The sequence below is a fragment of the Nomascus leucogenys genome, chromosome X (genome assembly GCF_006542625.1).
Source record: "Nomascus leucogenys isolate Asia chromosome X, Asia_NLE_v1, whole genome shotgun sequence".
NCBI lineage: Eukaryota > Metazoa > Chordata > Mammalia > Primates > Hylobatidae > Nomascus > Nomascus leucogenys.
This window is the reverse complement of record NC_044406.1, coordinates 136,334,082-136,358,681: the sequence shown is the minus strand read 5'-3', so window position 1 is coordinate 136,358,681 and position 24,600 is coordinate 136,334,082. Positions and strand designations below refer to the sequence as shown.

The 24,600-nt window shown below is 45.1% G+C and overlaps 2 protein-coding genes across 2 annotated transcripts; one reads left to right on the top strand and one right to left on the bottom strand.

Annotated features, from left to right (window-relative positions):
- Positions 1–11,760: 11,760 nt before the first annotated feature.
- On the bottom strand, positions 11,761–16,648 carry GPR50 (G protein-coupled receptor 50). The gene is made up of 2 exons (XM_003271842.1): positions 16,324–16,648; positions 11,761–13,467 (listed from the first exon to the last, which is right to left on the bottom strand). Exons 1-2 carry the CDS (start codon positions 16,508–16,510, stop codon positions 11,789–11,791), a joined length of 1,866 nt encoding a protein of 621 aa, XP_003271890.1. The 5' UTR covers positions 16,511–16,648; the 3' UTR covers positions 11,761–11,788.
- On the top strand, positions 15,397–18,038 carry LOC105738120. Its single transcript, XM_012498797.1, has 3 exons — positions 15,397–15,855; positions 16,357–16,437; positions 16,962–18,038. The coding sequence occupies exon 3, from the start codon at positions 17,341–17,343 to the stop codon at positions 17,929–17,931; it is 591 nt and encodes a 196-aa protein (XP_012354251.1). The 5' UTR covers positions 15,397–15,855; positions 16,357–16,437; positions 16,962–17,340; the 3' UTR covers positions 17,932–18,038.
- Positions 18,039–24,600: the final 6,562 nt, after the last annotated feature.

Sequence of the window (24,600 nt, the reverse complement as noted above, 5' to 3'; positions counted from 1 at the left end):
ATTAAATGTCTTGACATAGTCTTCTGGGGGTTAAATTTGTTTGGTATTCTATAACCTTCTTGCACTTGAATATTGACATTTTTCTTTAGGTTTAGAAAGTTCTCATTATTATCTCTTCAAATAATCTTTCTATTCCACTCTCTCTCTCTCTCTACCACCTCTTTAAGGCCAATACTCTTAGATTTGCTCTTTTGTGGCTACTTTCTAGATCCTGTAGTCATACTTTATTATTTTTTATTCTGTTTTTTTAATTCCTCTGACTTTGTGTTTTTAAATAGACTGTCTTCAAGCTCACTAATTGTTTCTTCTGCTTGATCAATTCTGCTGTTGAGAAACTCTGATGCATTCTTCAAATTGTCAATTGAATTTTTTAGCTCCAGAATTTCTGCTTAATTTTGTTTAGTTATTTGCATCTTTTTGTTAAATTTATCTGATAGGATTTTGAATTTCTTCTCTATGTTATCTTAAATTGTGTTGAGCTTCCTCCAAGCAGCTATTTTGAATTCTCTGTCTGAAAAGTCCCATATCTGTGTCACTCTGGAATTGGTCACTGGTGCCTTATTTAGTTTGTCTGGTGAAGTCCTGTTTTCCTGAAAGGTCTTCATGTCTGTGGATATTCATCAGTGTCTGGGCATTGAGGAGTTAAGTATTTTTTCTAATTTTTGCAGTCTGGGCATGTTTGCACCCATTCTTCTTGAGAAGGCTTTCCAAGTATTCAAAGATAATTGAGTCTTACAATCTAAGTGGTTGGTCATTGCAGCTATATGTGCATTAGAGGGCACTCCAAGCCCAGTAATTCTGTGATTCTGTCAGACTTGTAGAGGTGCCCCCTTGATGGTGTTGGATAAGACCTGAGAGAATTCCATAGATTACCAGGTAGTCTCTTGTTCTCTTCCCTTACATTTTCCCAAATAAATAGAGTCTCTCTCTGTGTGCTATGTTGAATGGATTTGGGAGAGAGGTGATTCAAGTACTCCCGTGGCCACCACTGCTGGGACTGTACTGGGTCACACCTGAAGCCAGCACAGTACTGGGTCTTGTCCTAGGCCTGGGTGGTGACTATTTCCTGCCTATCATTGATGTTTATTCAAGGCTCAAGGGCTCTTTAGTCAGCAGGTGAAGAATAGTGCCACGACTGGATCTTTCTTTTGGGTAGTGGGCTCTCTTCTGGCCCAGGGCAGGTCTAGAAATATCCTTCAGGAGCTGAGGCCTGGAATCAGGGTCTTTAGGGGTCTGTTTGGTATTTTATTTTACTGTGGCTTAGTTGGTACCCAAGTTGCAAGGCAACGTCCATTTTACTCTTCCCTCTCCTTTCCTCAAGCAGAAGAAGTCCCTCCCCATGGCCACTAGAGCTGGGAATGTGCTGGGTCACACCTAAAGCCAGCATGGTACTGGGTCTTGCCCAAGGCCCGTGATGACTGCTGCCTGGCTACTACTGATGTTTATTCAAGGCCCATGGGCTATTTAGTCAGGAAGTGATGAATTCTGCCAGGACTGGGTCGTTCCATTCAAGGCAGTAGGTTCCCTTCTAGCCCATGGTGGGTCTAGAAATGTCATCCAGGAGATGTAGCCTGGAATATGAATTTCAGGACTCTGCCTGGTGCCCTGTCAGCTGTGGCTGAGCTGGTATCCAAGTTGCAAGACGAAGTCCTCTTTATTCTTCCTTCTCTCCTCAAGCAGATGGAAGGACTTTCTTGAGGAGCTGTGAATGATGCTGACTGGGATTAGGGGAAGGGCAGCACAAGCACTCCCTTGGCTGCCCTAGCTGGTGTCTTACTGGGTTGCATGCCCCCCCTGTCTACTGTCCCCAAGCCTAGCACGGCACCAGGACTTGCCCAGGAATTGCAGCCCTTATGGCTATACTGCCTTTCAAGTTTATTTAGGACCCCAGAGTGTTTTAGCCTATTGTGGTGGGGCTTGCCAGAACTCACCTTTCAACCACTGAGATGGACAATTTCCCTCTGGCTAGGGCTGGTCTAATGCCCTCTCCATGGGAGCCAGCTGAATTCTGTCCTGTGTTGCTTTCCACTGTGACAGGACAGCACTGAGTTCCAATGCAAAGTCCCACAATCACTTTGCTCTCCCTGTTTTAAGCACAGAGTTTCTGTCTCTGCGCCATGCAGTACTGCCAGGGGATGAGGGAGGGGTGGCAATTCAAGACTGTCTTTCCTACCCTCTTCAGTGCCTCTTTCAGTAATATGATGTTAAAATCGAAGACTATGATTGCTCACCTGATGTTTAATTCTTATGAATATGCTTTCTTGTGTGGATAGTTGTTGAATTTGGTGTTCTTGGGGGGAATAATCACCAGAGGCTTTTATTCAGCCATTTTTCTCCACCTCCCTTGTTAATTGATGTCTTAAACCATTCACATTTAAGTGATTATTGATATAATTGGATTAATATCCACCATATTTGTAATTGTTTTCTATTCATTGCTTTGTTCTTTGTTTCTCAGGGGGTTTTTTGCCAGTTTTTTGGTTTTTTGTTTGTATTAGTCCGTTCTCACGCTGCTATAAAGATACTACCTGTGGCTGGGTTATAAAGGAAAAAGGTTTAATTGACTTACAGTTCTGCCTGGCTAGGGAGGCCTCAGGAAACTTACAATTATGGCAGAAGGTGAAGGAGAAGCAGGCACCTTCTTCATAGGGCAGCAGGAGAGACAGAGAGTGCAGGGGAAAATGCCACTTTTAAAACCACCAGATCTCACGAGAGCTCCCTTACTATCACAAGAACAGCATGGGGGAAACCACTCCCATGATCTAGTCATCCTCCACCAGGTCCCTCCATGGACACGTGAGGATTACAATTCGAGATGAGATTGGGGGGGGTTACAGAACCAAACCGTATCATTGTTTCTTTGTTTTTTCTGTCTTCCACTCTTTTTCTGCCTTTTCTGGGTTTAAGTGAACATTTTGTGATTCCATTTTCTCTCCTCTCTTATATACTGATTGCACTTCTTTATTTTTTAGTGGTTTCCCTGGAGTTTGACATATACATTTACAACTAATCTAAGCCAACTTTCAAATAACACTATACTACCTCCCAGATAGTGCAGGTACCTTATTACAGAGTATTCCCAATTCTTCCTTACCCTCCCTGATAATATTGCCGTCATTCATTCACTTATCCATAAACTATAATCAACCAATACATTGTTGCTACTATGATTTTAACAAACTGTTACCTACTGGATCAATTAAGCATAACAAAAATGGATTTAATTTGCCTTCATTTATTGCATTTCTAATGTTCTTCCTTTACTTATGCAGAAATAAGCTTCTGACCTTTTCTCTGAAGAACCATTTTTTAACATTTCTTCCGAGGTAGATCTATTAGTGACAACTTCCCTCAATTTGTATTTGTCTGAGAAAGCCTTTATTTTTCCTTCACTTTTAAAGGATAATTAAGTTCAATATATACATCCAGGCTGTTGGGTTTTTTTCTTTCAACATTTCAAATGGTTCACTCCACCCTCTTTTCACTTGGGTGCTTTCTGAAGAGAAATCCAGTGTAATTCTTATCATTTGCCTCTATAGATAAGATTTCTTTTCCTCTTAATTCTTTCAAGATATTTTTCTTTGCCTTTGATTTTCTGCAGTTTGAATATGACATGCCTAGGTATAAAGTTTTGGCATTTATCCTGCTTAGTGTTCTCTGAGTTTCCTGGATCTGTAGTTTGATGCCTGAAACTAATTTTGGAAAACTCTCAGCCATTATCACTTCAAAGATGTGTTTACTTCCTTTCTCTCTTTTCTTTCTAATATTCTCATTATACATAGGTTACACTGTTTGTAATTGTTCCACATTTCATGGATGTTCTGTTATATTTTTTTCATTCCTTTTTCTCTTTGCTTTTCAGTTTGGAAAATTTCTATTGTCATATCTTCAAGTTCACTGATTCTTTCTTCAGAAGAGTCCAGCCAACTAATGAGCCCATTAAAGCTAATCTCCATTTCTGTGACAGTGTTTTTTATTTCTAGCATTTCCTTTGATTTTTCTTAGAGTTTCCTTCTCTCATATTACTCATCTGTTCTTCCATGTTATCTTACTTTTTTCCATTGTAGCCCTTAGCATATTCATCATAGTGATTTCAATTCCTAGTCTGGTAATTCTAAAATGTCTGCCATAACTGAGTGTGGTTCTGACATTTGTTTTGTCTCTTTAGACAGTGTTTTTTTGCCTTTTAGCATGACTTTTTTATGGAATCTGAACATGATGTACCAAGAAGCTGAGGTAAATATACATTTAGTGTGAAGTTTTAGGTTCATCTGGCTAGAAATTAGGCTATCTTCACTGTTTGCTATAGTTGTGTCAGAGGCTAAAATTTCTTCTAGTGTCCTTATTTTTGCCTCCCCTGTTGTCTTTAGCTTTTCCTAGAATTTTTTCTTTCAATAAGATTTGAAACTTGCAGGTTTATTTATTTTTTTTCAGCTACAATGCCCTGTTTTATGGAGCCCTATTGGTGTGGTGGTAAATTGTGAAGGAAGGAAAATTCTATAGTCCTATGATTAAGTCTCAGTCTTTTAGTGATGTGCTGTTTCATTCCCTACCCCTTAAGTGAGACAGGAAGGCTAAAGGGGACTGGAGTCTGGTATTTCCTTTCTACCAGGTTGGTTAGGATTGTAAAATGATGCAGCCACTGTGGAAAACAGTATGACATTTTCTCAAAAAAATTAAACATAGAATTACTATATGATCCAGCAATTCTACTTCTGAGGATATACCCAAAGGAATTGAAAGCAGGGACTCAAACAGATTTGTGTGCCAATGTTTACAGCAGTATTATTTATAAGAGCCAAAAGGTGGAAAAAGTCTAAATGTTCATTGGCAGATGAATGGATAAACAAAATGTGATGTATATATAAATGGAATATTATTCAACCTTTAAAATGAATAAAATTCTGACACATGCTACAACATAGATGCATTTTGAAAACTGTATACTAAATGAGAGAAACCAGACACAAAATGCTACATATTATGTAATTTCATTTATATGAAATATCCAGAATGGATAAATCCATAGTCACAGAAAGATTAGTAGTTGCTGTGGGGAAGAAGGGGATGGGGAGTGAACATTAATGGTTTCAGGGTTTCTTTTGCGGTGATGAAAGTATTTCAGAATTAGATAATGGTTCTAGTGGTGACACAACTTTGTGAAAATACTATAAACACAGAACTGAACATTTCAAAATGACCAAATTTATACTGTATGAATTGTGCCCCAATAAAAATATGTCTCAAAAAGATAGTAAATAGATAGATAGATAGATAGATAGATAGATAGATAGATAGATAGATATAGCTATTTACTATAGAAAGTGTTAAAAACATATCATCTTTTCATATACTAATTTTGGTTTTATTAACAAACAAAATTACATACCATTTTATTACGTGCCTTTTTCAACTTAATATAAATTGAAACTATTCCACATCAGTAAACCTTTCTATAAAAATTTTTAAAAAGAACTGCTGAAACATACAACGACACAGATGCATCTCAAAAACATGATGTTTAAGAAGAGAGCCAGTCACAGTGGCTCACATCTGTAATCCCAGCTACTAGGAAGGCTGAGATGGAAGGGTCACTTGAACCCAGGAGTTTGAGACCAGCCTGGGAAATATAGTGAGATCCCCATCTGAAACAAAAAAAGAAGTAAATCAAAACCTATAACGTCTAACAAAAGAAGCTACACTTAAAAACCTACACATGTATTATTCCTTTTATATGAAGGACAGGCAAAACTAATTTGTGATAATAGAGATTCAACCACTAATTAACTGTAAAGGAGGTATTGACTGAGTTGGGGCATGAAAGAGCCTTCTGGGGTCTTAGGAATGTTCTATATCTTCATCTGAACGGTGGTTACAAAAATATGCATATATGTATAAAATCCATTTAACTGTACATGATATGTGTACACATCACTGTATATAAGTTATGGTTAATTAAATTTAAAAACGATGTGGTATTGGTGCAAGGATAGACTAATGGAACAGAATAAACAGTCCAGAAACAAAGAGATAAAAAGAGAGAAATGTTTATATATGATTACCTAAATGGCAACAAAGTCTTTACTGCAGTTCAGTGAGGTAAATTATGGTCTTTTCAATAAATGGCGATAAAATGAAAATATGAACCCTGGCTATACAAAAACATGGACTTTGATCCCTAACCCACACCATACACAAACAAATTAACTTGAGATGGAACATAGACTTAAATGTGAAAGGCAAAACTATAAGGTTTCTAAAATAAAAAAATAGAATATATTAATTATATTAGAATAATCAGAAATTTCTTAAACACAAAGAACAGTCAGAAAAACTGATAAATTGGACTTTATAATATTAAGGATTTTTGTTCATCAAAAGATACAATTAAGAGAGCAAAAAGGCAAACCACCAATTGAGAGAAGATATTCATGAAATTGACATATATACACATTCATATCCTGTTACAAGTCTGTAAGAAAAAGACAGAAACTTCCATTTTAAAATAGTCAAAATATTTGTTCAGGGCCTTCAATAAAGAAAATATTTAAGTGTTCAATAATCATGTAAAAAGACAATTAATATCATTGCTCATTAGAGAAATGCAAACTGAAACCACAATGAAATAGCACTAGACACCCACTAGAATAGCTCACATTAAAAAGGGCTGAAAATATCGAATGTTGGCAAGAATGCAGAGCACCTCAAATTCTCATACCTCGCTAGTGAGACTATAAAGTAGTTCAACAATGATATGGTTTGGCTGTGTCACCACCCAAATCTCATCTTGAATTATAGCTTATAATATAGCTATGAATTATAGCTATAATCCCCAGGTGTCTTGGGAGGGACCCGGTGGGAGGTAATTGAATCATGAGGGCAGTTTTTTCCTGTGCTGTTCTCTGATATTAAATAAGTCTCACAAGATCTGATGGTTTTATAAAGGGCAGTTCCCCTGCACATACTCTCTTGCCTGCTGCCATGTAAGATGTGCCTTTGCTCCTCCTTCACCTTCCACCATGGTTGTGAGGGCTCCCTAGTCATGTGGAACTGAGAGTCCATTAAACCTCTTTTTCTCTATAAATTACCCAGCCTCAGGTATTTCTTCATAGCAGTATGAAAATGGACGAATACAAACAACTTTGGAAAAATATTTAGCAGCATCTACTAAAACTAAATACATATATACTCATGACTCAGCAATTCCAAGCTTAGGTATATTTCCAAGAGCAATGAGTCCCTATGTGCATCAAAAGGCATGTACAAGAATGTTCATAACAGGTTTCTTAAAAGCCCCAAACTAGAAAACAGCCCAAATGTTCAGCCAGGGTAGAATAGCTCAAAAGTGGTGTTATAGTCATACAAAGAAGTTCTACATAACAATAAAAGAAAATGAATTCCTTATACCTAAAGTAACATGGATAAATCTCACAAACAAAATGATGAAGAAAACAACACAAACACTAAAGAATGCATTCTGTATGATTCCATTTAAATAAAATTCAGTAAACCAGCAAAATTACTCGCATAAAAGAGCTTTCTGGGGTGCTGGAAATGTTTTATATTTTGATATGTGTGGTGGTTACATGGGTGTACACATATGTTAAAATTTGTTGAGCTCTCTACTGAAGTAGAGCTTGACACTGAAGTAGTGTTTTTCACTGTATGTAAAATTATACCTCGATGCAAAGTTAAATTAAAAGACATGTACAAAAATGATTATAGAAGCATTTTTATCATAGTTTCAAATTGGAAACAACCCAAATATCCATCAGTAGTAGAATAAATAAATTGTAATATATTCATACTGTAGAATGCTATATGAAAATGAAAAATAACCAACCACTTACATATACAGAAACATAGATGAATCTCAAAGACATAATATTGAGCAAAAGAAGCTAGCCTACATGACCCAGCAATTCCACTCCTAGGTATACATCCAAAAAGGTGAAAAGCAGGGACTCAAGCAGAAACTTGTACATCAATCTTCATGGAAGCAATATTCACAACAGCCAAAAATGGAAACCACCAAAATGTCCATCAATACATGAACGGGTAAACAAAATTTGGTATATCTCTAGAATGGGATGTTATTCAGTCATTAAAAAATAATGTATGGATAAGTGCTATGATATGGGTGAACCTTGAACACATTATGCTAAGTGAAAGAAGCCAGACACAAAAGGACCAACACTGTATGATTCCACTCATATGAGGTGGCTAGAATAGGTAAATTCACAGAGACAGAAAATAGAATGGTGGTTACCAGAGGTTAAGGGGAAGGGAAGTTATTATTTAACCAGTATAGAGTTTCAGTTTGAGATAATGAAGTACTTCTGGAAACAAATAGTGGTGACGGTTGCACAACAACGTGAATATATTTAATACCACTGAATTGTACATTCAAAAAGTTTACAATGGTAAATTTCATGTTATGTATATTTTATCACAACTTTTTTAAAAAGAAGCTGGACACAAAAGAATACATACCGTATGCTTCCATTTATATGAAATTCTAGAACAGGCAAAATTAATGTACAGTAAGGTCAGGATAGTGGTTGCCTTTGGATGGGGTATTGATTAGAAGGGGGCAACAGGGAACTTCCTAGACAGCTACCTATATCTTGGCCAGGGTGGTAGTTACATGGATGTATACATATGTTAAAAAAAAAAAAAAGGCTGTCACTTTACAGTATATAAATTATATTTCCATTTAAAAAGAAAAGAGGAGAAACTCGGAAAAACTGTCATTTAAAAGTTGCTTGCATTTTTTAAATCCCTTGATTAGGGAGATTTAGGCTCACCTGGAGGCAGATTCTCTCTTTGAGGAAGTCAGCAACGTTGGCCCTTTCATTCTCACTGCTGTAAAGCCAGAAGCTCTGCGTTTTTTCCAGGGGGAGCTACGACACACCTTAAACCTGAAGCAGAGATTCAGCTTCTTGCCTTGGTCACTCAAAGTGGGCGGGGTAAATCAGAGATGCGTTTAGGAAGCTTAATGGCTTTTGAGAGTGAAGGGGAACAGGATAAGGGAGAGAGGGGCAGAAAAAAAAATGTTTCTGGGCTGTGAAGGAACCGAGAAGGAATTGGGCTGGAAGTGCTGCTTGTTCCTGTCCAGGTGATTATAGGCGCGGAGGCGGAGGCGGGGCGCAGTGGCGCAGGCAAGTTTGATGACGGCAGCTGCAGGAGATAAGCAGAGATGGCCGAAGTGGCTGCTTTCAAGAGATTTGGTATGACTTTCAGGAGACTTGGTGTGAGCGATGTTGCTTCAGGCACCGGGGGAAAATTGCGGAACAAAGTTGTAATAATGGCAGATAATTTTTGTCACCTCTCTTATCTTCTTTCAAAACCTTGCACCCCGTAAACCCCTGGGGAGTGGCAGTTTGAAGGATTGGGACACAGTACCCTTGGTTTGGACACTTGCAGTCTCACGCAAAGCAACTTCTTGGGTGTGAGCGGAGAGTAAGAACATGGAAAACATGGATAGGGGAGCTGACCGTAACCAGTTTGTAAGTACATGAATAAACATCCCTTTTAGTTATGTTTTCTGGGCAGAAATTTGGCACAGGGGTGCAGGCAGCCCTCAGGCAGGCAGCCCTTGATGGCTCAAACCACTTTGACTCGGGCATTAAAAATTAACATGACCTCAGTCTATCTATACTCACAGCCTGGGAAAGCCTGGATAGAACAACTACGTATGCGTAACTGTTTGCCTATATGTGCATGTGTTAAGTATGCATATTTTTTAAAATTATGTCCTACTGTATATTACTTTGAATTCAGTTTGATTTTTGCTGAGCACTGTATTTTGAGCATTTCCTTATTGTCAGAGATTCTTTTAAAACTGTGTTCCTAAGATCAGGAGCTTTGCCCAGTGGCTGGGGTCTTGCTACCCACCTCCGAGCTGGAGAGCAAACCACCAGCCCTCCTGCCTCTCACTCCTGTGCCTCCCCCATTCCCTCATGAGCTCTATTTCTTCATTCCAGAAGCCTTTGGGTCGTGACATTATTGGGGCCTGGCTTCACTCCTTTCAGGAGAGTAAAGAGGGGTCTCTTTTCAGAGCCGTATCTGGTACAGTTCAGAAATCCAAGAGCAGGCAGGTCAGGTCATCCAATGTTGCTGCACTAGTGTGAAGAACCTAGCAACCCCAGCATGCTCCCCTCTCCCCACCACCTCTCCACAGTTTGCTAAGTAAAGGGACTGAGGTGAGAGGGGTCAAGGGACTTGCCCTGGCATACAGCAAGCTGGTAGCAGGGATGGAACTTGCACCCAAGTCTTCTGATTCCCCCAAGGTCAATGCTTTGCCACCCCTCACCCTGTACACCCTCCCCGTAAGTAACTCCGGCGGAGAAATGAATTTATCAACAAACCACAAACTAAAGCCACAAAAACACTTTTATTTAATTGCTACCACAAATACAGAATAGAATTAAGGCAGTATAATACATTTCCACTTATCCTCACAAGCTTTCATACAGTAAACTTTGCTTAAAGTGTCTATTTGAATCAGCAATTGAAATTTTTATTAAACAGCAGTTTTCTTGAATTGTAGAGAAAAATCATTTCCTGGTCTGTCAAGTGTGCTAATAAAAGACATCTATGACTTAACATCGTGTGTCACCGAACCTTAGCCAAGGGTGGTGGGATTGGCTGATGTCGGATGTGTGGTAGGATTGACTGGCGTAGGCATCTCTTTCTTCTCCTTGCCCTCCTCCCCATCCAGGAGGAATGCTCATTTACAACCTCCCAGCAGTATTCAATTCGCTTCTTGCTGCCATTTATTACTTCAAGTTCCCTTTTGAATGAAAGCAATAATGTAAAAACTGTAAAAACACCAGGGTGTTTAAAAAAAAATCTGCAGTAAAGTTATGACTTATAATATTAAAAATATTACCATAATTGATCCTAGCAACCATAAGATTGGATTTTAGGAGAAGAAACTAGTTTATGAATGGATTTATTTCTCTGGAACTAAATGAAAAAAAATCCTGGCAAATGCTAAAAAAGGTAAATAATTACAAATAAGGTAAAAACGTCTTATCATTTGCAACCATGTTTGACTATAAAAAGCACCAATGTTCAAATTTTCAAAAAATAGAAATAATTTGGTGTGCCCATATCTTTCCGTTTGCCATTTGATCTCATAGGCATAAAAAATGTATTTTTAATAAGAGCTTATCAAATTGTATTCTTCAAATATGGGTCATATGTTGTTGCTGAAATTTAGGAAAGAAACTTTCCAGTACTTGTACTTGATCACAACGGCTTTTCTGACTGCTATTAAAAGTACAATATAGAGTTACACAGTGAAGAACATAAAGCTGTGCAGTCACATTAACGGAAGCCTTCACCACAACACGCCTTTAGCATTGCGCACGTACCCCTCTCCCAACCCCCTGGGGGAATGGGAGAAGAAGCAGGAACAAGGCAGAGGAAATGAGGAAAGGGGAGGAGGGACACAGGAGTGGGAAAAAAATCAAAGTCTAAAATTTCAAGGGTCACTGAGGACTGAAGGTCGACCATAGGTGGAAAGGGAGGTTTGGAACAACAGATGTCAAACTTGAGGAAAATTAAGGTCTCTAAAATAGCAAGCACACACACACTCACGCACACACTTTAATAGAGTACATTAAGTAAAGGATGAGTACGTCTGAAAGGTGGATGTAGCTTACACCATGTCTATTTGTCAGTGTCTGTGTCCAGATGCAGTAAGGTATCTCACTTTGGATTACATATGCAAAACAAACTAGAAAGGGGACCACTGCCTGGCCACCTACGAGAGCATTTTTCACACAGCCATTTCATCAGGATCATCTTCAACATCAATAACCACAACATCATGGTAATCATTGGTATTGGTCATGACTACAGTAGGGTCAGGAAGGTCAGCGATGGTGTCAGGCTCCAGCTGGCTGGCAGCAGGCTTGGTGGGTCCAGCGGCAGGGCTAGAGGCCGACTCAGGGAGGTCACTGTCGTTAGACTCAGGGTGGGCAATGGCAGGGATCGCGGGGCAGTGGGAGGCAGAGAGCTCAGGGTGGTCAGCAGCAGCGGGCTCAGGGTGGCTGGTGGTGGCAGGCTTGGGATAGTTAGCAGTGGTGGGCTCAGCATGGCTGGTAGCTGGCTTGATGTGGCCAGTGGTGGGTTTAGGGTGGCTGGTGGCAGCACTGAAGGCAGACTTGGAGTGGCTGCCAGCAGAGACATGGTGGCCAGTGATGGGCTTGGGGTTGCTAGAAGCAGGCTTGAAATGAACAGAGTCAGGCTTGAAATGGACAGAGTCACCCTTGAAATGGACAGAGTCAGCCTTGAAATGGACAGAGGCAGGCTTAGGGTAGACAGTGGCAGACTTGGGGTGACCAGAGGCAGGCTTGGAGTGGCCAGAGACAGGCTTGAGGTGAACAGAGGCAGCCTTGGAGTGGCTAAAGACAGACTTGTGGTGGGTAGAGGCAGATTTGCGATAGGCAGAAGAGGATCTGGAATGGGGCTTAGGATGGCCAGAGGCATGGTCGGGGTGGCCAGCTGCAGCATCACCAGGTAATGGAACATTCCGGACATTCATCGGGGTTTCCTCCACAGCAGGACAGGCATGGGCACGGTCTTGTTCAAGGGCTTGTTCACGAGCTTGGTCGTGAGTATGGGCACGGGCGCGGGCCAGGGTACGGGCCTCCTGCATCTCACGAATATCACTGATGAGGCCGGAGAAGAATATGATAGGGTGCCGCATAGCATGGAAGATGGTCCAGTATTCTCTTCGGAAATTCTCATTGAGGAGCCCGTAGATCACAGCGTTGAGGCAGCTGTTGAAGTAGGCTATGAAGTAGGCTGCAAGATAAAGCCAGTTGGGGATCTTGCCTGCCATCTCCTTCGGACTGACAGCCACCAAGACAGTGAGCACGTTGATAGGGCACCAGCACACTGCAAAGAGGAGGAAGATCACAAACATGGTTAGAAAATTGCGAACCTCAGCAAGTTGGTTGCCAGGATTCTGCCCTGCAGGGTCACGGGCCGCCAGCACTTTGGTCCAGATCCTCACGTAGCAGAAACCCACGACGAGGAGAGGGAGGACGAAGTGGATGCAGACGATGGTAACAGTGAAGACAGGGTTGTTCAGATAGTTGAAGATGCAGGTGTAGGTGCGAGGATCGTACTCGATGGTGCCAATGTACATGTTTGGCAGGACAGCCAGGACGGTCATGATCCAGGTGACGACCAGGTAGATGCAGGTATTGCGCACACTGAAGATCCGCTCATACTGAAGGCTGTGGCAGATGTAGCAGTAACGGTTGATGGCGATTGCCACGATGTTAAAGATGGAGCCAACCACACTCAGCCCTGTGATGAACCCGACCAGCTGGCACTGTAACTGGCTCAGATCCCAGCCCCCAATGGACATGGCATGCAGCATCAAAGGGTATGGGTAGATGGCCACCAGCATATCGGCCACAGAGAGACTGACCACGAAGATGTTGCCTGAAAAACATATCAAGGGAGGGAGAAAGGGGAAAGACAGAGAAGAATAAATGGTTTAAGTACAGAAATCTACACATTTAAGGTGCAGGGGAAGGCCAGCTGCATTATGACCTTTTATAATTCTAGAATTCTTTTAAAGAAATGCTCTGAGAAAGAAGCGAACATAAGACAGACAGCAGTGAGCACGAAATCCCTGCCAGGAGCCTTCACAATGAGACAGGGTCATGCTGCCACCATCTTAGAGAAAAACAAAATGCAAACGTTTCCTTCACTGGAGGTGAGGGGGAGAGAGAAGCAGGAGGGGAGTAGAGGTGAGCTAGAGGGACTTGTTTTTAGGAAGGAGGCTGGAGAGTGGGGGGCAAGGAGAGACACTGGAGGGATGTCAGGAAGCCTCAAACTAAAAAAATTAAAAATAATTAAATAATTAGAAAAAGATAAATTAGCCATTTCCCTCCTATAGCCTAGCGTTGCATTTATAATAAACACATTACTAGAGAGAAGATTCTGAGAAAAGGCATTAGAGGCCATCTTCTTAAACAGTCTTTTCCGATGGGATCAAGCAGTAACCTAAAACCTTGCCAAGTCAAATACTTACCGTCCCCGAGGTAACCTAAGAGTGAAAACTGAGGGGAAGCAAGGAAGCCCTGTAAAATTTAGTCTGAGACCAAACAAGTAGTGAGAGGGCGGGCGGGGAGGGTGGCACGAGGTGGGTGGGGGTGGAGGGGAGGAGAAAAATTCCTGCAAGGATTAGCAGAAGTGCCTGTTTCAGTTTCATGCCGCGTCCACGCGCAGAGCCGCGCACTGGCACATTCAGCGCCCTGCACAGAGCTCCCAGCGCCGGGCACTGAACTTTATTGGAGCCTTCAGGTTAAACAGGATAGAGAAGAAGGATCACCCCCACTCCGGTCTTGTAGGGCTGAGGTGGGAACTTTTTTGTAAAACCTTTCACAAAAAAGAGAAGAGGCCAAGTGCAGGCGCAGAGCCCTCTTTCTTTGGAGACACCTCGTTGCTAATTAGCATTGGTTTGGCAAAATATTGCACTTCATCTTGGACTAGGAGAAAATGAGCGCTTTTGAAAAGGGCAAAGGTATGGCTCCTTCTTCCTCCTTCCTCCAGCGCTGTCAGCACTCGGCCTCAGCACTTTCTACCGAAGAGGTTCTTTCTATGGTTTTCCGGCAAAGTAATGAATTCAGGGGAGTACAGCCGAAAAGAGAAGGGGCAAAGACTTAAAAACAAAACCACAATAACCATAAAAGCCTTTATTTGAATTATAGAAGGAAGGAAGGAGAAGGAGAAAAAGAAAAGAAATCTAAAGGAAATAAAATGGGCTTCGCAGGTCGCCCCCAGGACTCCGTGGTTTGCACCTTGGGACAGCACCGCGGGGGTGAAGGTGAAGACCTAGTGTGTGGCCCCACGACTCCAGGAGACGAAGGAGAGATCGGAGACACCCACCAGACTTTGTGAGAAAACTTTTCATGACTGTCAGTGCCAGTCAGTGCGTTTTTAAACTTGTTCAGTGTTCGTGACTCCTTGCCCAAGCAAAGTAATCCCCCAGACCCCGGCCGCCAACTCTCCCCCACGCCCTGCCCGGGAGAATCCAGTTGGTCTCCCCACCCTCTCAGACCCCCTTCGGTCCCCACTCCTAGCCGCAGCCGATCGAGAACCTGGCGGTGGGAATTCCAGGCGCCGCCCCTCCCTCCCCCGGCCTGAACTCGGAGTTTGGCAGCCTTCGCCCCTTCCCCTCCCTTCCAGAGCCCTCTCCCGCCCAACCTGTAAACCGGACTAGCTGCTTTGCAGTGTCTGCCGCCCCCACCCCCAGCACAGGTCGCAGCGCCCGGCATCCTCCCACGCTTCCCTCCTGCCCTGCTCGCCGCCGGCCCCCGGCCCCCGGCCCCGGGCCTCCTCCCCCTCGGCAGTGGCTAGCAGCGGGGGAAGTCCCGCTTGCGGCTCCCAGACCCCAGCCCTTTGCAGCCTCTCTGAGTCCCCCATCGCCCCCTCTGAGCTCTCCCGTCGCCCTCCCGCCAATCCCTACTCGGTTTTGCTGCCTTCTATCCCTCCACCCCCAGCAACGCCCAGCTCCCAAGCCTCTTGGCCGGCCCGCCCTGCTACCCCCAGTTCCCCGCTTACGGACCTCGGGATCTCCGCTGCCGCCGCCGTCGCTGCCACCGCCTGCCGTGCCCGACCCGCCTCTCGCCTCTCTCTGCCGTTCGCCCTGGGACAGGCGGACGGAGCTCGGCTCCGGCGGGCTCAGACCTCCCTGCTCGATTCTCGGGCGCGGGGGTCTGTGCTCCGCCGCCCGGGATCTGCCCGGGAGCCGCCCTGGAGCCCCAGGGCCGCAGCGAGCGGGGTCTTGGCCCGGCTAGGGAGAGGCCACTGCGTTGCGCTCTGGTAAGCGCCGCCGCGGCCGCCGCGAACTTAACTTTCACCGAGCAGGTCGCAGCCCCGCTGCTCCCTCCGCGTCAGTTCGGTCCGCGCTGCCTCAGCGCGGCCGCCCTTGCGGCGTCCGGCTCGGCCTGCTGTCCCCGGGCGAATCGCCTGACTCTCCTGCTCGGGTGCCGGCTCCCTCCGCATCAGGCCCCGACGGGACAGGGATCCTCGGGCTGCCGCGCACCGCGGGAACGCTTTGCACTTGGATGCCCAAAGCTAATTCTCTGTGCTCTCTCCGCCTTGAGAACCACCACGTTTAGAGGGCCGGGACAGAATGCTACCACCCCCAGGCTTGCGGGGAATTTGGGAGCAGGGATGTTCAATATGAGGGCACTGTCCATAGATTCTGTATTTGGGGCGCTCAAAAACTAACGCCCTAGGGGTTGCAAGTCTCTGCACACTGGGTAGGGAGAAGAAAGGGTGGCTTACCAGAATTCCGGAGCTTCTTGTTCTTCGTCACAGCCAAAATGACCATGGAGTTGCCGATTAGGTCTACAACGATGGTGATAACCATCAGGCAGAACATGAAGATGATTAGAGCCGGTGGGTAGTCTGGCTGGGGTAGCTTACAGCCAATACAGCCATACGGGGTGGGAACCGCTAGGGTAGGCCCCATGTTGCTCCTGGAGATCGTTAAGATCTCTCAGCAGGCTCAGGATCAGCAGCCAGGTCCAGTCAGCAAACACCTGTTCTGTCACCAGGAGCTCCAGGAAAGCGTACCTCCCTCTCTGAGAGTCAGAGAGCAAATGACAGCATCCCGCCCCTCTCCGATGAGCTTTTAAAGCCTCAAGAGGCGGCTAGCCCCACCCCAAATCCCTCCCCCCGACCAATCAGAGCTCCCTGAACAGCCCCCCTCTTGGCCACCCCCTCTTATTGGACAAATCCACACTGAGGTGTCATCTTGCTTCCGACTGCCTTGTATGTGCTTCCCCTCTAGCCAGCCCGCCCTGCCTCTCAATCTCCCAGGTACCTTGCAAGCATCGCGACTAGCTCGGAGTCCACCCCACCCCCCCTCCACCAGCTGCTGCGCATTCGTTCTAGCAAGTTCTTCTCCCTCTCTCCTCCAGTGCAAACACCTGGCAAAGAGTTGTAGATTGCAGAGGGGGAGCATTGGGTCTTTTATAGGATCCAGTGCTAGACCAAGCCAGTCCACAGCCCCCAGCAGGGTGTAGGGGATAGCCGGTGGCCCTTTGAACGCTAGATGCTTGCCTCTGCAAGTATCCTTGTGAGGTCCATCCCACGCCCCATGCCCTTGCCTGTCTGGAGGCTTCTGTGTCCCGCGGGGAACAGGGGACTACTGCTGGGAGCTCCCACCCCCAATCTGGGTCCCTAACCCCTGGGGAACTTATCCCCGCTCCCGTTCTCGCCAGGAGCCGCTTGGCTCCCTTAGCGGCAGCTGCGAGTAGCCGCTCAGTCCGGTCCAGGTCTTGCACTCTCCATAAACAGATGTACCCTGCGCCCGACTCTGGAAGTGGGGAGCGGGTCTGCACCCTGGGACCTAGGGAAGGCAGCGGTGGCCACTCGGTCCTCAGTTTGGGGGCGAACGGGAGCGGTAGCTCGTCTCCTTTCCAGCTGCAGGCAGCCCGGCGGCGGGAGCCAAGGGACGCTTTGGGAAAAAGTAAAACAGGCAATAAAGCTCTTCTCTTGGGTCGCCGCTTCTCGAGGAAACCCAGGACGAGAGGCTCTGACGCCTCTCCCTCTCGGGATGCTCCGCATTCTCTACTGAGCGATACGGGACAGTCAGAAAGGCTGAAGGAGCTGCGCCGCAGCCGCGGGAAAGGTGCGGAGGTGTCAGGCTGCAAAACCAAGAAGCCGCTGGCTGACCGGCGATCCCTGCCTCAGTCAGGATTCGTCTCGGTCTTTCTCCTTTCCCATGCCCTTCTGGGGTTCTCGTTTCGACCCCATCCCTCTCAGGCCTCCCCCCTCGCCCTCCACACCGCGGATCTCTGTCCCCCGTGCGTCACAGTTCCCCTGCGGTGCGCCCAGGATCTCGCTGCGCGGGGACCACGGAAAATTCGAATATTCGGGCAAAACTAAAGGGGCGTGATTCGGACACTCGTTCCCTCAATAACCTTGGTCACGGGAATGGATTTCTGCCGGCCACTAAAAGTTACGGCTCCTGTCCAGAAGCCTTCCAAAATCTCAGTAAACACCTTGAAACTCGTTCCAGACTAGTCTTCTTGCCACAGTAGGGGAGAGGGGTTGCACTGGCCGGGAGCGCCATCGTCTGGACACAGCAGCCCTCTTGCCCCGGGGTGCGTGGGGAGACGGACAAGGCGGGGTAGGTAGTAGGGGCCTGTTCCGCGACGAACTTCAACATTCAGATACCTTTAACGAAAAAAACAGACACCGTTGAAAACCAAGATTGCACACACTGTCTCTAGCTATAGAGCCTAAAGTGGGAATGTGTGCCCTTGTTTGAAAATGAAGCCCCCACCCCAATCCTGCGGCTTTCGCGTCTGTGAACTGAATCGGGCGCGAATTACAATCTCCTGCCTGGAGGCTTTTCACATTCATTATCTCACTGCCCCTCGCTGGCTGGAACTCCCGGCCGCGCGCGCTCGCATTTTTTTCCGTAAGTGCAGACAGTGAAGGGGCTCGGCTGTTCTCCCCACACAGCTGTGCGCCCTGTAAAGAGGCCGTCAGTCAAAAGCCCGTCCGCGTAGTGGAGTATTTTGTAGGATGCACATCAGGCTGTTCTTGCTGGTTCCCCGAAAGTTTGGATCCCTTCACTTGTGGGAAGGGGCGATTTTGAATTCAAATAAGCAAACAAAATACATTTGAAGGAAAAAAGGAAACACACATTCTAGTGACTTAAGACACTAGACTCCTCCTGCCCCAAACAAACCTGTAAGGAGAGCTTGCAAACCTTGCAGGCATTGCTACACTCCAGTGCACTGCACTTCTGAGATGAGGTGGCTAGAGCCCCCCGGGAATTCCCCGCGGATGTGGCCTGAACATCCCTGGGATTGAGGAGCAGGCAGGAGAGCCAGGGTGGGCTGACCCCCTGGCCCCTACCCCTGCTTGGACACTACTTGACTGTGACCTGGTGGGACTTGGTTTTTCAATACTAGACAAGTGGAAAAGGTGAATATTTTAATGATCTAGGGGGACAGAATTATGTATCTGGTTAAAATAATTTTCTTATTTTTATGAACTCGTCTTAATAAAGATTCTGAACATTGCCCCAGTACTAAGAAAATCAGATATTGACAAAAAATTAGCCAGGCGTGGTGGCAGGCGCCTGTAGTCCCAGCTACTCGGGAGGCTGAGGCAGGAGAATGGCGTGAACCCCGGGGGGCGGAGCCTGCAGTGAGCCGAGATCACGCCACTGCACTCCAGCCTGGGCAACAAAGCAAGACTCCGTCTCAAAATAAATAAATAAATTAATTAATTAAAAAAAGAAAATCAGATATTGAATCAGTTGTAAGGATACATATGAGGGAGAAAATCGGTCCCTGTTTGCAAAGGCAAAACAAGTCTCATGTGCAGTAAGTTCAATTGCTTTGGAAAAGTTAAGGGGGAGTCCTTTATTGGATAGAGTGTAATGTGCATGGTTTAAGATTCCACTGGATTTGTAATTACGTCTCTTTCTAAAAGGCTTGTTAGGAAGCCCTAAATAACTGGAGTGGACATAAACCCTTTATTTGAGATGTGAAAGCTATTAAGATATCCAATCCAAATAGAGGAAACCTGGAATGTTCCCTGAGGAGTGAGAGGGCAAGTGAGCAGTTTCTGTGCAAGAATGGGTAATCCTTCTGAGCACATGAAGGTACTGCCTGCATCTTCAGTTCCCGGATTTACATCGGCAATGATGGAAGGTTACCTTTTCTCAAACGTTCTAAGCTCTCTGTTTAACCCTCCAGCACTATAATAATACCTTGCTTGTAACTAGTGAGTACAGTTTTAAATAAGCATATTATAGTTTTCAAAAGTTCATTGGGAAAATCTTTTCTCACGACGTCGTTAAATAGATAAGAAAACTGAGGCCCAGAGAGGTGAAAGAACTTGTCCAAGGTCATGCCAAGGCTTAAATCCAGGCTGGATTCCCTCTCAGCTCAAGGTCTTTCTCCCACAACCCAGCTTCATAAGATGGTGGTTTGTTTGTTTGTTTTGTTTGTTTGCTTGTTTTTGTTTTTTTGTTGTTGGTGGTGGATTTTTTTGAGACGGAGTCTTGCTCTGTCGCCCAGGCTGGAGTGCAGTGGCTGGATCTCGGCTCACTGCAAGCTCTGCCTCCCAGGTTCACGCCATTCTCCTGCCTCAGCCTCCCGAGTAGCTCTGGGACTACAGGCGCCCGCGAACACGCCCGGCTAATTTTTTGTATTTTTAGTAGAGGCAGGGTTTCACCGTGTTAGCCAGGATGGTCTCGATCTCCTGATCTTGTGATCCGCCCGTCTCGGCCCCTCAAAGTGCTGGGATTACAGGCGTGAGCCACCGCGCCCGGCCGAGACGGTGTTTTGCTCTGGTCTTAATAGTGTGGACTTTGTGTTCCCTTTTTGTTGCTGTTGTTCTGGTGTTTGTTTGTTTGTTTGTTTGTTTGTTTTTATTGAGATGTAATTCATATACCTCATTTGCCATAATATTCACCCTTTAAAGTGTAGAATTCAGTAGTTTTTTGTATATACACAAAGTTGTGCAATCATCATCACTATCTAATTTCAGAACATTTTCAACACCCCAAAAAGAAGCCTCATACCAATTAGTAGTCACTCCATACTCCCCGCCACCTTCCAGCTCCTAGAAACCGTAAATCTGCTTTCACTCTCTATGGACTTGGCTATTCTGGACATTTCACCGAAACGGAATCTTACAATCTGTGGCCTTTGCATCTGGCATTTTTCCCTTAGCATAATGTTTTCAGGTTCATCAATGTAGCAGCATGGGTCAACACTTCATTCCTTTTTATGGCTGAATAATATTCCATTGTATAGATAGACCACATTTCATTTACTCATTCATTGGTGGATGCTTGAGGTTCTTTCCACTTTTGACTATTGTGAATAATGCTGCTATGAACATTTTGGGTTCTCTTTTAGCCCCAAGCAGCCCTGGCCCAAGTTAGACAGGCAGAGGGCCTCTTAGTGCCAGCTCACACCTCCCCTCTCCCCCAGGTAGAGCTGGACAGCCAGCCAAGGCCTGTTCCAAGCACTCCAACTTTCTCTGGCCAATGCTTCTCTGAATTTATTAGATCATTTGTTAAAGCTACATGGGACCATTGGTTGATACTCCAATGTATAAGACTAGCAAAATGAGAATTTGATGCAAACCCAATAAGAATGAAAATGTCTTTCAGTTTGAATATGAGCAGAACATTCTCAATTAGTTTCCACATGTTTGGAGACAACTACCTCTTCATAGGAAGTTACATAGGAGCCTCTTGGCTGCTTCACCCATCTAGGCCCTGCCCCTCCTGCTGCTCCCATCCCAGCAGCTTAATGAAGTGGGACTACATTTGACTCAATTCTCGAAAATAAAAACAAGCCCAGAACCCAGCTTTACTACTAGTCAGATATGTGACCTTGGGCAAGTTACTTAGCCTCTCTGTGTCTCAGCTACCTCACTATAAAATGCAGATAATCACAGTGCCTCATGATAGGGTTGATAGGAAAGTTAAATGAGATAATGCATATAAGCACTTAGAACGCTACCCAGAACAGAGTAAGCATTCAAAAACCACTGGCTATTACCATGATTGGCATCCTGAAAGTTTCTAATACTCTGTCTAGACTCTACTCTGTTGCACTTCTGTCGAGAACAGGGGCTCTCTGCGATATCAGGAGACTCTGCACCCAGCACACCCAGGCTCCAATTCCTGGCAGAAGCCAACCAGTGGGCACTCACTAGCATCCCAGGCCCCTGTGAGTGTGTCAGATGGAAAGGGACATACAGAGTGACTTGCCTTTTCACTGCCCCCCACAACCCCCGAGATGCTTCAGTGACACAGTTTGTATCTTTTTCCACAAAAAAGAACAATCAAATTCCTTTACATCGTTTCAGTATGAAAGTAGGAAGTATGGTTGGCCTAGAAATAGGTGAGATCCCAAGTGCATAGGTGGCTGGGAGAGCTCAGGCAGGAGAAACTGGGTTTCAATGGAGCGTGGGGCCAGTCCAGGCTAAGGCAGCTCAGGTTCCAGGTTGAAAGCGAGGCCAAGACTCCAATGGTAAGGTTCAATCTTCAAAGGAACTCAGTAGGGATTTAGGCAGGAATCAAGTCATTGGAACCGAGAACAAGCCAAGTCACAACATTGGCCAACTCAAGAGCAGTTTGAGACAGGTACTGATTTTTTTCCTAATCAGACTGCGTCTGGTCACATTTACTTTACCAACTTGGAGCCACCGTTCACATTTGTTAAATGAACAGAGAGAATGATTGTCCTCTCCAAATCCCCCAGGCTTCATTCATCGTGGTTAGAACTACTTTATCTTCTCCCTGTGCTGGAGTCCCTAGAGAGAGCAGGACACTTCCGTTTCCTTTAGTGCAATCAGGGGCTCACCAAAATAATTAGCAGCCAGTAGTTCCAGGATCTCAGTGTCTGATAAAGACTGCAGGTTAGGTGGTTCAAATCAAAGGGTGACCAGGGAGACAAGAAGCACATTAATTACTTGTAGTAACACTTGGACTCCCTTCCCCTTGTACATTTATCTGCTAATTAGAGCTTAATGAACAATATCCATTTTCTTAGCTTCTCATTCTAGCCAAGCATGATCACCCGTGCATTTAACGACTGTCCCTTTTATTAATCATCTTCATGACTTCTCATGCAACAAGCCCTCCTCCACTTGCTCTGTGAGTTCTGCTTCAGCCACCCCACTGCAGGACATAGGCCATGGGTACCCATTAAGGCCCAAACCAGTCCTCTTTCCGAGAACCCTGCAGGTCCACTCAGCTCCTAATAGTAGCTAACACATATGAATGTGTGCTTTCTAGATGCCAGACTGTTCTGAGTGCTTTGCTCATATATTCTCATTTAATCTTCACAATAGCCCTATGAAATAGGCACTATTACTATGCCTGCTTTACAGCTGAAGAAAGTGAGGCCCAGAGGGGTTAAGCCACTTGCCCCAGGTCACACAGGTAATAAGTGGTAGAGCCAGAAGTCTAACTTGGGCAGTCTGGCTCCAGAGTCTGTGCTTTAACCACTGTGCCTCATGGCTTATTTGCAGGCCACACCTGGTTCCTGACTCTAGAGCACTGGGTCTCAAATTTAGTGCATGACAGAGCAGCCAGGAGTACTTAAGAAATTGCAGCTTTCTAGGCCTTCCCCTAGAGGGTGTGACTTGGCAGGTCTGGACAGGGGCCCCGGAATCTGCGTGTTTCCCAAGTGTCTCAGGTGATTCTAATGCAAGCAGCCCAGGAATCCCTTCTAGAGAAATCCTGCTGTTAACGCAGCCCTGCCCCTAGCCCTTGGCAATTTAAGGATGTCTAGGTCTGTCATCCAGTGACTCCTGCCGAGTTTGCTCTTGAGGGTTTATATACTAGTCCCTGCCAGGACTTTATAAACTTGTTCTAGTGTATAAGATCTTGCTTTGACCCTCAGACTAAACCCTACCCTCTATCACGGTTCTGGTGATGGAGTTCCCAGCCCAATGCCTGATAATAACCTGACCAGCTCCCTGAAAACAGGGCAACCAGAGGCCTGACTATGGCCACCTTCCTGCTGCCAAACTCATCCTGATGGCTTGCCTGAGTAGGGTTGTCTATTTATCAAAAATACAGGATGCTCAGTTCAATTTGAATCCCAAGTACATTCTTAGTATAAGTATATTCCATGCAATATTCGGACATATTTATACTCAAAATTATCCACTGTTTATCAGAAATTTAAATTCAGCCAGATGCCGTGTATTTCATCTGGCAGCTCTATGGCTGCGGACCACCTGTAGCTGACCCTAAATGAGCCAAATATGAGGACTTGGCATTGGTTGGTAACGGGATTTTCTTTCTCCCCTTCCCCCCAACAAGGGGCTCAGTCAACCCTGGGGAGCAGGAACTATTGATTCAGGATTGGAGGGGCCCAGTTCTGGCTATCAACTTGCCATCTGCCTCTGGCAGATACTGATTTGATATATTTCCTACCCGCTTTAGCCAGCCTCCTCTGTTTGCTCAGGAGATTCACAACCCATCCTTAAAAACATACCTGTCTCCTGTTTGCCTGAGTAGTACGCTACTGTAGAATTGCCCCCGTATGTAGCAGTTTGCAAATTGACCCTGGCATTTGAGGAATGTACATACTGTTTTGAATTGGGCTTATATTTGAAACGACTGTGTGTTTTGTATCCATGCCATCTCGTAGGTATGCTGAGTCTCTCTCAGAACCTCAATTTCAGCTGCCCTGGAAGACTTAGCTTTTGGGGGTCCTTCCCAGGACTCCCCCAAATCAATTTTGTATATTCCATGTAACATATCTTCTGAGTCTGACCATCATAAAGCTACCTCCAAATGCAGACCACATCTATCTAGCCATTTTCACATGATGTTATAATGCACGAGCAGTCAGAAAAAAAAAAGTATACTTTTATTGAAATAGCTTTGTCACCTAAGTCAGAGGATTGGGACTCTGTTATTACATCTGTATCCATTCTAGTCAGAGGGAGGCCCATGAGTGAAAGGTGGGGAATTGTATGTACAGGCAGCACCTCCTCAAGGTAAGTATTACTGGAATGGACAGGAAAGTGTGTGGAGGGCCCAAGGGGGAGATGTGTCTG